The sequence below is a fragment of the Vulpes lagopus genome, chromosome 15 (genome assembly GCF_018345385.1).
Source record: "Vulpes lagopus strain Blue_001 chromosome 15, ASM1834538v1, whole genome shotgun sequence".
In the NCBI taxonomy this organism is placed as follows: Eukaryota; Metazoa; Chordata; class Mammalia; order Carnivora; family Canidae; genus Vulpes; species Vulpes lagopus.
Genome location: NC_054838.1, coordinates 18,350,307 through 18,364,608, shown reverse-complemented (window position 1 = coordinate 18,364,608; position 14,302 = coordinate 18,350,307). Strand labels below are relative to the sequence as shown.

Genomic DNA, 14,302 nt, shown 5'->3' with positions numbered 1-14,302 from the left:
ACTGCTAGTAGCTTGAAATTGGCCATGGTAAGAGTATTTATACTATAGAAACTGGCCAATGCCAAAACTAGGGCCATTTTTTTTCAAGGAGCTGGTTGTCAAACATTTACTAGCATACCACTGAATTATAATACTCTAATATTCATAATGATAATATCTGTTATTCTAATTTTCATAATAATGAATTGTATTGTATATCATTCTATTATAATAAATTTGTATTCTAATATATAATATTAATTTATAATAGTACTGTTGATAATGTTCTAATCCTTGGTTTGGGTTATAAGCTCTGTTCATTAGTTAAAAAATGAATGCAAGTTCTAGTTCCTGGATTGGATAATAAGTCCTGTTCATTACATTATTTAAAAAATAATGAGTGAGGCGCTCAGTGGTTGAGCATCTGCCTTCTGCTCAGGATATGTTCCCGAGTCCCGCATTGGGCTCCCTGCAAGACACCTGCTTTTCTCTCTGCCTGTGTCTCTGCCTCTCTCTGTGTGTCTCTGATGAATGAATACAATCTTTTAAAAAAAAATTTTAAGATTTACTTATTTATTCATTCATGAGAGACACAGAGAGAGAGGCACAGACACAGGCAGAGAAGAAGCAGGCTCCATGCAGGGAGCCCAACACGGGACTCAATCCCGGGTCTCCAGAATCACGCCCTAGGCCGAAGGCAGGTGCTCAACCACTGAGCCATCTAGGTGTCCTGATTCTGTTGCTTTTAAACTGTGTGGCAGCTGCTCCTCACCACCCAGTCCTAAAGGGCTTTCAGGCAGTGGGCCTTCCTTGCAAATTCCAGCATAGCAGAGGAGTGTCCTGGCACTAGTGGAGCCTGGATAAAGTTCACAATTTTCTGAAACCTGCTGGCAATGAGCAGAGACAAACAGTGGGAGGCAGCCTCCAAGCCCTTGCCTATGTGGGTCCAGTCTGCAGAAGGACAGGTGGTTGGCCACCCAGGTATGGTTCCCACACAGCCCTGCCCCACCAAGAAGTCCCAAGTCACACTTGCAGCCCTGAGAGAGCCTAGGGCTCCCTCTTGTGGCCCTCCCATAGTTGGAGCTATAGTCCGAGCTCCCTTCACTCCAGCTGGTCATTGAAGAGGTGGGAAGCGTTTATCAAGCTACAGGCCCCAATTTTAACACGAGCCTGCAGCTATGACCTTTGATTTTTCAGGAAGGACTGTCAAGCATACTGCTTAGGATAGCTAGGATCCCAGGTGTGATGGTGAATTTTATGTGTCAATTTGACTAGGGCACAGGATCTTCGGATATTTGGTCAAACATTATTCTAGGTGTATCTGTGAGGGTGCTTTTGGTTAAGGTTAACATTTAAATTGATAGACTGAATAAAGCAGAGTGCCATCCCTAATGTGGGTGGGCCTCATCCAATCAGTTGAAGGCCTACATGGAACAAAGAGCTGGTCCCCACCCGGAGTAAGAGGGAACTTCACCTGCCTGACTCCTTGAGCAGGAGTTTTTCTAGCCTTCAGACCCAAAATGAAACATAGGTTCTTCTTGGGTCTTAAGTCTGCCTGATTTTGGACTAGAAGTACATATTGGCCCTCTTGGGTCTCCAGCTTCTGACTAAATATCTTGGGACTTCTCAGCCCCCATAATCTTGTGAGCCAGTCATATATATATATATATATATATATATATATATATATATATATATAATCCCTTATATATATAATCCCTTATATATATATAATCCCTTATATATATAATCCCTTATATATGTATATAAATGTATTGTGTATATATAAATGTATTATATATATAATCCCTTATATATATAATCCCTTATATATATAATCCCTTATATATATATATATAAATGTATTGTGTATACACAATACGTTTTCTATATTTAAGGGAATAACTAACTCATTTTCTTTCTCCCCATGCTTTCTGCCCTTTTTTGATGAACTTAGGCCTCAGAGCGTCTGGTGTTTGGGGTTTTTTTTTTTTTAAGATTGTATCTATTTATTTGAGAGAGAAAGAGAGAGAGAGAAGGGGTTGAGCAGAGGGAAAAGCAGACTCCTTGCTGAGAAAGGAGCCTGAGAACTCTGGGATCATGATCTGAGCTGAAGGCAGGTGACCAAGAGTGTCTGTTTATAGCATTCAGCCTGCCTGGATCCCTCAGGCAATGACTGAAAAGCCAACATCCTGGATGTGTATGTACTTCCTCGTCCTGGCTGGTCAGCATTCCTAGGTCCTGCAACTTCCCTTATCATTCCCCAGTTCAAAGTGTCTCTGATTCCTCATCCAATTCTTTTTCTTTTCCTGCCAGAGAGACAGGTCTTCAGGCCATTAATGTAAAGGCAAAGTTATTGGTGGTGAAGTATTCACGCTCAACTCAAATACAGAGATAGGCGGTCCCAAGGGCATGCATGGTCTGTTTGGGTCAGCAACACCTCTCCAGCAGAGGCAGCTCTCCTCTGGCAGCTCTCCTCTGGCCTTCTTCCCACAGAATGATCTCAAGGGATCAGCTCTTGCTAAGGCAGACTCCCACTAGGCACCCACAAGGGAGGCCACAGCCTAGGGCAACCTCTCTAGCATGTCCCTCATCCTGTGCAAGACCATCTCTTTCATCTGTCTTCCCCCTTGTTTCATTGGATGGTTCTCCTTCCCACATGTGTCTTCAATCTCTTTCCTCTAGATCCTTACCCTTAGTTTTAAAATACTTAAAACCTTCCCAGCCTAAATTGTGCCTTTCTCATCCTACTGTTCCCCCTGCTACTGCCTTAAAGGTCTCCTCTCCTTCCCACCAACTCTCTTGAAACATTAGCCAGCACTCACTGCCATCAGTTCAAACTGACCACTCTCACACCTGAATTCTGATCCTCCAGGGCCACACCCCACCCCCCTCAGTTCCACGGACACTGCTCTGCGAAGGTTGGTAATGACCCGGGTTACCAAATCTGAGGTCCTTTTCAATCCTCCTCCAATAGGCTGTTCAACTGTGTTGCGGGGGCAGGAGTGTGGACTAAAAGAAGGTATGTCTGCCCAGAACATTGACAGGGGAGCTCGATCATGTGAATTCTAATTATGGAAGATAGCTCCAAAGAGAAGGCAGTTCTTGGACATAAGGGCCAGGGCTAGGAAGTCCAACCTCACCCAATTTGGACTTGCCAATTGGATGCCAGGACTTGATCTAATTAAAAGGAGTTGATTGGTTTCCTGACAGGTAGATATGACCACTCCCACTGTACCAAGAAGGAAACTGAGACTCAGAAAAAATTATAGATTGCCCAAAGTTACACACAATGTTAGAATCAGAGCTCTTTTCCATTGCATAGCAGTGGTAAGAGCTTCCGCTTAATAATAGTAATGGCTGTAGGGGCACCTGGGTGGCTCAGGGGTTGAGCATCTGCCTTTGGCCCAGGTGGTGATCCCAGGGTCCTGGGACTGAGTCCCACATAGGGCTCCCTGCAGGGAGCCTCCTTCTCCCTCTGCCTATGTCTCTGCCTCTCTCTGTCTCATGAATCAATATATAAAATATTTAATAATAACAACGTCTATGTATCAGGCACATGCTAAGAGCTTTACAGAGGGTTACTCCTTGAAACCCTCTCCCAAAGCACAGACTAGCATCTCCACCTGACCACTCAACAATTCTGCTGGGATGTCTAATAAGGGTGACACCTCCAAAGTTGAACTTAGGACCTTTTCAAAAAAACAAACAAACAAACACCTGTTCCAGGGGCACCTGGGTGGCTCAGTGGTTGAGCATCTGCCTTCGACTCAGGTCACGATCTCAGGCTCCTGGGACCGAGCTTTGCACGGGGCTCCCTGCTCAGCACGGAGTCTGCTTCTCCCTCTGCCCCTCACCCCACTCGTGCTCACTCTCAAATAAATTAATTAAAAAAAAATAGCCCCCTCCCTTGCCTCCTTCAATCCACTCAGATCTCACGCTCTCATGGTTACCCACCCTACCTTCTGATTCTCCCTTTTCCCCGCTCGTTTTTCCTTTTTCATAGCATCCATCACCCTCTAACATGCTATATATCCGTTTGTCTCTCTCCGCTAGATATTGGGAATTCTTGGAGGACAACGATCCTTGTTCTGTCCGCTGATCTACATTCCGAGAGCCTAACACAGCGTCTGGCACCTATTCACACTGGTGGCTGGATAAGCCGCCGCACCCACACCTTCAGACGCGGTGAAGAAGTGCCTTTAAAACGCACTTTATCATCCACTATCCCTTTGAAGTCTGGAAACTGGAATCGTCACCCATCCTCCGCCCTCTGGGTCCATCTGGCGGCCGCTGCGCAGTCGGAGAGGTTTCTTCTCTCATCGCCGTCTCAAGTTTGTCCGGAACTATTCAGCTCCGTCCTCACTTGAGTGCTCATCGGACCGGAATTAAAGAGCACAAACTCAGAGCCGGAAACTGTGCCGTGAGAAGCATTACCGGTAGCCAATCGGCATAAAGATCTCGTTCACGTGGTGCATCTTCAGCCTATCGTGTTCTACTACTTTTCAACTCCCTCCCTTCCGCTCCCGGCTCCTTCTCTCTCGACAAGATGGCCACACCGGCAGCCCCGGCGAGTGCTCCTGCCGCCACCCCAGCCCCAGCCTCCGCCCCGGCCGCGGCCCCAACCTCGGTCTCAGCCCCGGCCGCAACCCCAGCTTCAGCGCCAGCGCCGGCTCCGGCTCCAGCGCCGGTCCCAGCTCCAACGACGGCTCCAGCCTCCGCCTCAGACCCGGGGACTGCGGCGGCCACGACTGCGGCTCCGGGCCAGACCCCGGCGTCTACGCCAGCCCCAGCGCAGGCTCCGGCGCAGTCACTGCCGGGTCCTGCTCTCCCAGGCCCCTTCCCCGGCGGCCGCGTGGTCCGGCTGCACCCGGTCATTTTGGCCTCCATCGTGGACAGCTACGAGCGACGCAACGAGGGCGCTGCCCGAGTTATCGGGACCCTGCTGGGTGAGTGGTCAAACCGCATTGACTCTCTCGCCTCCCGTTTATCCCATTGACCTCTTGACCTATTTCTGCATCCCAGCCGTCTGCCGCGACTTCCCTCCTTGAAGGAACTCGCACTTTCCTGCCAGGTTGCTGTCTGTCACTGTGGTGGACACAGAATACGGAAGCCGTAGTGCGTTACTGAATAAGTATCGTGTGCCGAAGGATCGATCCCGGGTCCCCGGGATCACGCCCTGGGCTGAAGGCGGTGCCAAACCGCTGGGCCACCGGGCTGCCCCTGGTTTTATGTTTTATTTTCAATCTCCCCGCTAGCATTTCAGGTCAAGTGTGATTAGTCCCAGACTGCCAAAAATGAGTTCAGATGCCGACGAGGAAGTCAGAAACGTTTGACTCCCTAAACGCGGGGGGGGGGGGGGAGGCGGGGGGCGGGGGGGGGCTGCCCCCCCCCCCCCCCCGCCGCCTTCCACCCCCTTCCACGGTCTAAATGTCCTTATTTTCCAGGTGTTTACGAGGACGTTTTAAACCAGTTGGTAAAGAAGTAGAGACTTCTGTAAAAAGACATCCCTTTCAACAAGTTTGGCGGAAACCTATTTAAGTTTTTGATGATATTCTGCTTTTCTAAACATTTAATCCTGATCTTATGTTTTTTAATCTCCCTGATATGTTAATTTGTAAAGCTGAGAAGCTAAACAGGGATTACTGATAATAATGCCCTTTTCTCTTGGGAACTGCTGATCCCATCAAAGTCCTTTTCCTTCCATCCTTGTCACCAATTTAAATCCCTTTGTGAATGGACTCTAGCCTCGTTTGTCATTTCTCTTGAATGTGTATGTAATAGTCTTTCTAGCATAGAAGACAATTGATGTATTGCAAAGGGGACAAGATTTGACGGTAGATTGCACCAAATATTAACCATGTGCCTTGAGACAAATTACCTGAAGTCTAGTTCTTTCTGGGCACTTAGACTTAGTCTTTGCAGAAACTAAATTATCACCAAAAGCATCTCACTGCTGGCAGACCATTAGGTACAAAACCGCGGTTGACTGCAGTCTTCCACCACATCAGGGCTACCCCCACACCCCCAATCCCTGCCTTGCAACACACACACACACATTTGCCCTCTCTTTGAAGATTTAGCATTTCACAGTACCTTCAGTTGATCCATTATCTTCCAAACATCAAGGTTTTTCTCAAACCAAGCCTTTGTATTCTGTTTGACATAAATGTCTTCCCTGCTCTCTCTCATTTAAGTTTCACTCATTTCCTGGGTTCCCAGGAAAAGTGTTAAGTGTCAGTTCTTTGTCTCACATTACCACCCTCACCTCCATTCTTAACCTCCAAAGTATAGTAGCATTCTGTAAATGTGTCCTGCTTTGAGCTTCTGTAATAAATGATTTTTGCAACAAAGGTTGGCACTTGACGAATACTAATCTATTTACTCTTTCAGCTGCACTGCCAAATTTTCCAAATCCACTGGAGCTATTTAAAGAAACCCAGGGAGAATGCTCGGTGCCCCCCAGATACTCTAGTGTCTCTAGTTAGATACTCTAGTGTCTCTAGTGTCCAACTAGTCTAGCTCTTCAGATCCTCTTCCAGACTAGGATAATGGTAGAATGCTCAGTGTTATAGAGACAGTACTTCGCTGAAGAATTAAACACAGACTGCTCACGAGGAGCTTCTGAATATTCTCAGATGTTAATTCATGAAACATTTAATTTGGTTAAATGAAATGACTGGTACTGTTTAAATACCATAAAACTGTTACATATTTTGAATTCAAAGTTTGATAAAATAACTTTTATTCTAACCTTAAATTCAAGATGAAGATATATGCAAATAATTAGAATACAATGTGATAAATGCTTTAACTGAAGGGTATTGTGGCGTGGAAATGCAGAAGACTTAAAACTGCTTCAGAAGTGTGAAATGGTCAAGTTTATTGAATTCCTGTTTAGAGGTCAAATAAGCATATTTATCCACTGGGTTTGAAGACATAGTTTTAGCAAAGGGAGCAGAAACCATAGTGAAGTGGAATTAAACAGACACGTGTGTGCCAGCATTGCGGTCTGTGGAGGAGGGGGAAGTGCTTGAAGCCTGGTATGGGTGGTGCCAGTAGATTAGAAAAACATGGAGAACTCAAGGGACTAGCAGTCTTAGGTCAAGAAACAAACTAAGTGGGACTAAAGGTATCAGAACTAGAATAGAAATTTGTGGTAAAAGACTGATACTGATGTTTACGGTTCACAGGTAGAAGGTTTCTGGATGATGATGGGGTTAAGGACATGACCATTGGACTAGATGGCTGAAGGGAGGTACAGGTGAAGCTCCCTAAAATTGTACTCTGAGGCTAGGCTTCTGTATGGGTGGCCTATGTAGACATTGTCAGAATTTTCCAGGTATTCTACAGAATGAATTATAAGAGAAAGTCTAGTGGCTGAAAAATGATGTTCACAGAGTGAAGATCCAGAGCAGGGCTGGTAGCAGGAAAGACCAGGTAGGCAGAAGAGCTTGTAAAGGAAGAATAGACCTTGTTTATTGATGGTTAAAGGAAAACAGGCACTTCAGAGCTTCAGTTCTCTGGAGGATCCTGGTTCCATTGATGCACATGGCTGAACTTGGAGCTTATGAGTTCAGTTTTTTGTTCATTGTCTTCAAGGAAGCCTCTGACAGCATTTGGAAAGTGGTCGGAGGCTGTTGAGAGCTCTAGGGTTTTATAACATGTGAACAATTCTCTCTCACAGGAACCGTTGACAAGCATTCAGTGGAGGTCACTAACTGCTTTTCAGTGCCACACAATGAATCAGAAGATGAGGTGAGTAGGAGCTTGAGCTGCCAGTATGTCATCTATACCTGTTCTTTTGCTAGGCTCTCCTCAAGGCTCCTCTTGCACAATATATTGTGCGCCAAACTAGAAGTCCTATAGTTAGAAGAGCTTTTTTTCTGTGTACATATTTGCTGGGCCTCTGCGGAGGTTGGCCCCTTGTCCTTTTCTTCCATATTTTTTCTCTGAACTTCTGGCTTCTTAGCTTCCTTTTCTGCCTTCCTTCCTAGGTGGCTGTTGACATGGAATTCGCTAAGAACATGTATGAATTGCACAAGAAAGTCTCTCCAAATGAGCTCATCTTGGGCTGGTAAGTTGGAGTGGAGCGAATGGAAAGTTTTGGTGATTGCCAAGATTTTTTGCCACCAGTCTAGATATTATACTCTCTTTTGGAGACAGAATATTGAAAGTGTATCACCTCAGGATCTATGAATTTAGTGTGTTTTGCTGGTAATTCTGATCTCGTGAGGCCAAGCATATTTACTATGAAATGTAGCTTTTGTTGAGCAAGTATTTTTGGCTTGCTGGTGACTTGCAGTGTTTCAAGAGCTCTGACAGTCAGCCTTTGATTTGATTTGATAGTTTTCAGTGTATTCTTTTTGCATTTGGTGTGTCACTGGAGGTGACACTACTACAAGAGTGTCAGGTACCTAGAGACACCCATGTCATCATTGTGTTTGGTCTTAATGTCACACGTAGACATGAATCCACACTGTATTCCTTTTTCCAGGTATGCTACAGGCCATGACATTACAGAGCACTCTGTGCTGATCCACGAGTACTACAGCCGAGAAGCCCCCAACCCCATTCACCTCACTGTGGACACCAGCCTCCAGAATGGCCGCATGAGCATCAAGGCCTATGTCAGGTGACCAGTGTTTTGGGACACAAGAGCATAAAAGGCTATCTAGTTCATACCATGCATGGATGACACCCACCACCAACCAAAGCAGGTTTAATTCTTCAGTATATAACTCACTGCCTCCTAAGAAGGCCCATTCCTCACTCTCAACAGTTACCATTAGAAAGATTTTACTCAGAAACAAAATCTATTTCTGAAATATCCACTCACTGATACCTGTTGTACCCTAGATTTCTACTTATTGCTCTTAACCAATTTCAAATGACAGCCCTTTAGGTATTTGCACAAACTCTCATGTTTCTCGTGTCATCTTTTCTATAAGCTAACTCTTCACACCTCCTATAGCTGATCCTACTTGGTATTTTGGTCACAATCCTTCACCACATTCACTGTTTTTCCGAGTCACCCTTTAGTTTGCCATTATCCCGAGAACTGAACACAGGACTTAGGGTAGTACAAATTAAAGGGTGACTGTTCTTTTTTTAATACATCTGTTACCCCAGAGTTAAGTGCAGTTTTGACGACAATAACATAGTTTTGACGCTGAGTTTGCAGGCAGTTAAAATGCCAGCCAGTGGGGGAAGTTGGGAAAGGCTCAAGTGGCATGCTACAGAAGGGGCTGCTAGAGGAGTTGGAAGGATTATCTTTTCCGGTTAGAGTGAAGGCATTTGTTGGTGCCTATCTTATAGTTTGACTTTGTGCTGTTTCCTTGTGTGACGTGATGTAACCAGTTAGTCTTGATGCCATGAGATAATGGTGGTGGATGTCACATGCTTATGGGCTAGCTGGTTTCCCACTAAGCTTTAGTCATCGCCTGATTTCTTAGTTTTTCCAGATATTTCAGACTCTTCACGGTCCAGTTGAAAAAAATAGAGTTGACGTAGTAAAGATAGTCCCCTTTAGTAAGATCACTTATAGCACCCAGTCTCGTCTTGGGCAGATTGGAGTCAGTTGGCTTTTTTTTCAGTGCTGATGAAAGGCTCAGTCTCATAGAAGATCTTCCTTGTTTCTTCTCTCTATGGGGCTAGATATCTGGGCAGCCAGCTTCATGGGGAAATCCAGTGTCTTGTTTCATCACTGAAATTGCACAGTGAGTGAAGCAGTCCTCTAAAGGGCCAAGTCAGGTCTGAACGCTGAGTCCTCTCTCACAGGCCAGGGTTTAGTGTGTGGAATGAGCTAAAGGAAAAAATGACTTGTTCTCATGAGACCTCTGGGGTTCAGATGGTTCCAGCCTTCTTACCTCAGAACCGTGGAACCCATTCTCTTGGTATAACTGCTTTTCCAGCCTAGATTAGGAAGCTCTCTCCCAAGGCTATTTGTTTACCTTGACTTCTCTCTCCCCAGCACTTTAATGGGTGTCCCTGGGAGGACCATGGGGGTGATGTTCACACCTCTAACAGTGAAATACGCGTATTATGACACTGAACGTATTGGAGGTGAGTAACCTTCCCATACCCTCTTTTGAGGTCTGGCATTTTTCAGGGGAGGGGATTGCCACTCTAATGAGTGGAGGGCCTTGGGTGGGTTGAAAAGGAACCATTGATTGGTTTGTGATTCAAATCACAGTTGTTTCTCCTTTATAAATGGGCTTCCAGGAATTATTTGTGGAATTATTTGAGGTGGGAAATTTTCAGCACCAGAGGCTGTGTGGCCATTCGTATAAGAGCACAACCAGTGATTAGCATACTGGGTGCAGAAGTTGAGCTTTGGCAGGAGGAAGAAAAGCTAATAAAGGCAGAGCAGAGGAGTTTAGAGAAATTGACTATGTCCAGAGGAGGGTGAAAGAGTTAGCAGAATTGTTAGAAATCATCTCTTTCCTGATGGGATGACTAAAATCTCTGTGCCTCTTATATCCCCCATCCCACTCCCACAGTTGACCTGATCATGAAGACCTGTTTTAGCCCCAACCGGGTGATTGGACTCTCAAGCGACTTGCAGCAAGTAGGAGGGGCATCGGCTCGCATCCAAGATGCCCTAAGCACGGTGTTGCAGTATGCAGAGGATGTGCTGGTGAGGAGGGGGAAGGAAAGAAAGGAGGAGGGCATAGATCTCCACTCTGGGATCACTGAGAGGTATGCTGGTGATATGGCAGTCCTCGGTGGTGGTGAGAATTAACTGTGCCTCATTGAATCTTTGTTTGGTGCTCAGTCTGGAAAGGTGTCCAGTGACAATACTCTGAACCATTTCTTGATGGGTCATGTGGTTTCCACAGGAAGTTAAAAATGAGAATCTATGAAGGAGAAAAAAAATTTTTAAAGTTGGATACTTAATCTGAAAAAATAGAGGGTATGGTCAGGGTTGCAAACTACTTATTATTTCAAGAGCTATTTGCCACTATGGGGAGGCAAAATTAGGATCTAATAGATTAAAGAGATTTCCCCAAAACTCCACAAATTTCTTGGGTACTGTATATAACATGAGACTACCGTTAGGTTATGTTGAGATCTGTCAATCTAAGCAAGATGACAAGATGACATTTCCAAGGGATTTTGTAGGATAAAGGTGACTTCAGACAGCCCTTTTATTGGATATTCTAGAGTGTTCTGCCTGGGTACTGCCAGATGTCAGGTTGAAAAAGATAACAGATCATTATTCAAGGACTGAGGGTTGGTTACATATTGGAGTGAAGAGGTGAATGAAGGCAAATGAGTATCAAAAAGATCTGCATTTTAATTCTAGTTTTGAGATCTGTAACCTTAGGAAAGACAAAATCTGGGGGTCTTAAGATCTGGATCATAATAATAGCCCATTAGAGTATTGTGTGAATTTGATGAATTAATACCGGTTTAATATGTGGAGAATCATGCCTGGTAACCGTAAGCATATAGAAAGTGGTAGCTGTTATGAACCCCAACCTGACCTTAATTCTGATTCTGATGGAATCTTAGGAAATACAAGTTCTGGGGGTTAGGAAATACAGACAGTAATACTTTTTTTACGTGTAGGCAGACATAAACCCACGAAATGATAAAAGTTATGCCAAATTGTGAGGTTAAAAATAGCATGCACAATGGAAAAATGTTTGATTAGAGTTCAAATGTTTGTGTTCTGGTTTTGGGGTGGGTGGTTTATCTATTTATTTATTTATTTTAGATTTTTATTTATTTATTCATGAGAGACACAGAAAGGCAGAGGGAGAAGCAGGCTCTATGCCAGGAGCCCGACACGGGACTTGATCTGGGACTCCAGGATCATGCCCTGGGCCAAAGGCAGGCACCAAACCACTGAGCCACCCAGGGATCCCCAAGGGGGTGGGTGGTTTAATATGAACTTTAGTTTTTTAAAAATGCGTGATAAAATTCTAAAGTTAACTGCTGAACATATATACATATATAACCTCCAAACCAAAGTGATAAGAAATAATGGAATAAGAAAAAGGAAAGATAGTTTTTAAAATTGGAGAAATGAGAAAGCATGGAAAAAGTGGGTAAAGCACATAAATAAAAATGGCAAAAATAAGTCTACATATAGGGACCGCAGTAAATGTAAAAAGGATTAAACTAATGAGGAAAAAAGATTGATTTTTAAAGCAAAACAAACCTAAGCCATACTTTGCAGGGGACAACATCTTAAAATGTTGAGTGAAAAAGACTAGTCTCAGGAGACGATATTATAGAGTCAGAATACAAAATCTAACACTTCCTCTTTCCTGAGAGGCTGCTCAGAGCCTGATACCCTTGACCCTCCTGAGAAGCATAGGACAGGGGACAAAAGAAATCCCATTTTTCAAGAAGTGTGCTGTCTTTGAGCCAACAGCAGCCAAAAACACTTCTGGAATTCAGATTATAAACCTACAGAAGCCCAGAAGAGTCACTGGGGAAGATTTTCACTAAGGAGGTAAACCTTGACCCTAGGATGAGCTTGAAGAATGGCCAGGAGGGGTTCCTGGGAGTGAGAATAAAGTGAATGAGGCAGACTGTGGCCTGGATACAGTGAAGAGATGTACAAAGGACAGCTAGCAAGAGAATGGTCAATGCAGGCTTGTCAGCGCCAGAATAGCTTAGTTTCTGAAACTAGCAAAGTTTCTGAAAGAAGTGCTTTTCAGGGTGATGTCATCTGTAATGTAGGGGGAGTGGTCTGAGTGAGAGATGCAGGTAGCCTGAATTAGGACTGGAAGAGGCCCAGGAGATGAAGGCAGAACACGAGAGGCAACGGCCTGGCATGCTGTGGTTCAGTACATGATCCAGGATCTTTTGCCACCTGCCCTGCCTGGTGGCTGCCACATACATTGCCATTCCAGACTAAGTGTCACGTGGAAGTAGTGACTCCCAGCAGTTCTGAGGATCCCATGACTAGGAGAAGCAGCGGCAATCCGGTGGGAACAGGAAATTAAGGCTAATATGAGACTTGCACAGTCTGACCAAAAATGGAACAAGCCTATACCAATGAAGAAAACTCTCCAAAGCTGGCTAACTCCCCAATCCCACCCTTCCTGTCGCATGAAGTTACCGGTTCGGGGCTCTTCAGCAGTCTTAGCCAAATTTTCCTTAACTCTACTCGAACAGCTTTTCCAAAGAATCCCCTGGCCAGTTCCACACATTTCTCACACCAGAACCTTCAAATACTAATCTATCTACTCCAAAACTATATTCAAATATTCCACAGTCATTAGCCACCCAAACTAGTCTTTTCAATCAATCCTACAAACTATGCCAACCACCTACCATAAGCCATGGCCCCACCACGTCTCCATTTCTCAATTCCGCTTCCCCACAGAAGCAGTTTAATACCAGTTTATCCAGTGTCAGTGAGCTCCAGTCTGATGGTTGCTTTGGTAGAGAACATTAGCTTCATAGGCATAAATGGCATATTCTTGTACCTTCCTTGATGGGCTCCAATTTACACTGTGATATGAGCATTTTGACATTAAGAGAATCCTCAATGGATGGCCTAACCCTAAAGTACCCTGAGCCCTTGGACATCTGGATCCTAGAAGTACATATTGACTCCTAAGCAAACAGATTGATCTCACCAGAATGCATCCCTCAGGTATACTGAGCCTCTGGACTTAACCTCCTAAGAACTTTGAATTTGGACCACTTGACCCATTGGGCAGATTGATGCCCAGTGGCAGTGAGTCTCTGCAGGTATCTCATTAACATACTGATAGTGCGTAGTAACCCTATGCACACTAACACCATTTGTTCTATATTCACTGTTTACTCGTTTAGCATTAAGTTTTTAGTATTTGTCAGATACCATGTTAGCACTAGGTGAATAAATGTGCACTCTGTGTTACTGGTCTTGAGTTTACATTTTGGTGGGGAAAAAGTTACAAAATAGAAAGTGAGTGCTGGATCTAGCACTTAACTGAGTACCTATTTAGTTTGGGTCAGATATATTCCCTCTGGAATATGAACCTCTGAGAGGTTCAGAGAGAAGTTGAGTGCATTACTTTAGATATGGAACACAGTGATGAAATGATTTTACTTCAAGTCTGAACTTTTTTTTTTTTTCTGTAGCCTTCTGCTTCAGTTAAGTGGCCCAATGAAATAATAGGGTGAAAATGCAACATAATAGGAGCATATTATCTGTCCTAGGGAGTCTGGGAAGATTCTACCCAGGACATGATACCTGAGCTGGTCTTTCTTTTTCACTAGATTAGGAAAGGATAAACGGGGCAGAGGAAACACGCTTAAAAAAAAAAAAAACTAACCTATTCAGAACCTAAGGGGACATATGCGGGAGGCAGAC

General features: G+C 44.4%; 1 protein-coding gene across 1 annotated transcript; it reads left to right on the top strand.

The window, feature by feature from the left end:
* The first annotated feature begins 4,507 nt into the window (after positions 1-4,507).
* Positions 4,508-10,993, top strand: EIF3F (eukaryotic translation initiation factor 3 subunit F). Its single transcript, XM_041730795.1, has 7 exons — positions 4,508-4,928; positions 7,667-7,737; positions 7,977-8,056; positions 8,477-8,614; positions 9,953-10,044; positions 10,482-10,618; positions 10,757-10,993. The coding sequence occupies exons 1-7, from the start codon at positions 4,529-4,531 to the stop codon at positions 10,826-10,828; spliced, it is 990 nt and encodes a 329-aa protein (XP_041586729.1). The 5' UTR covers positions 4,508-4,528; the 3' UTR covers positions 10,829-10,993.
* Positions 10,994-14,302: the final 3,309 nt, after the last annotated feature.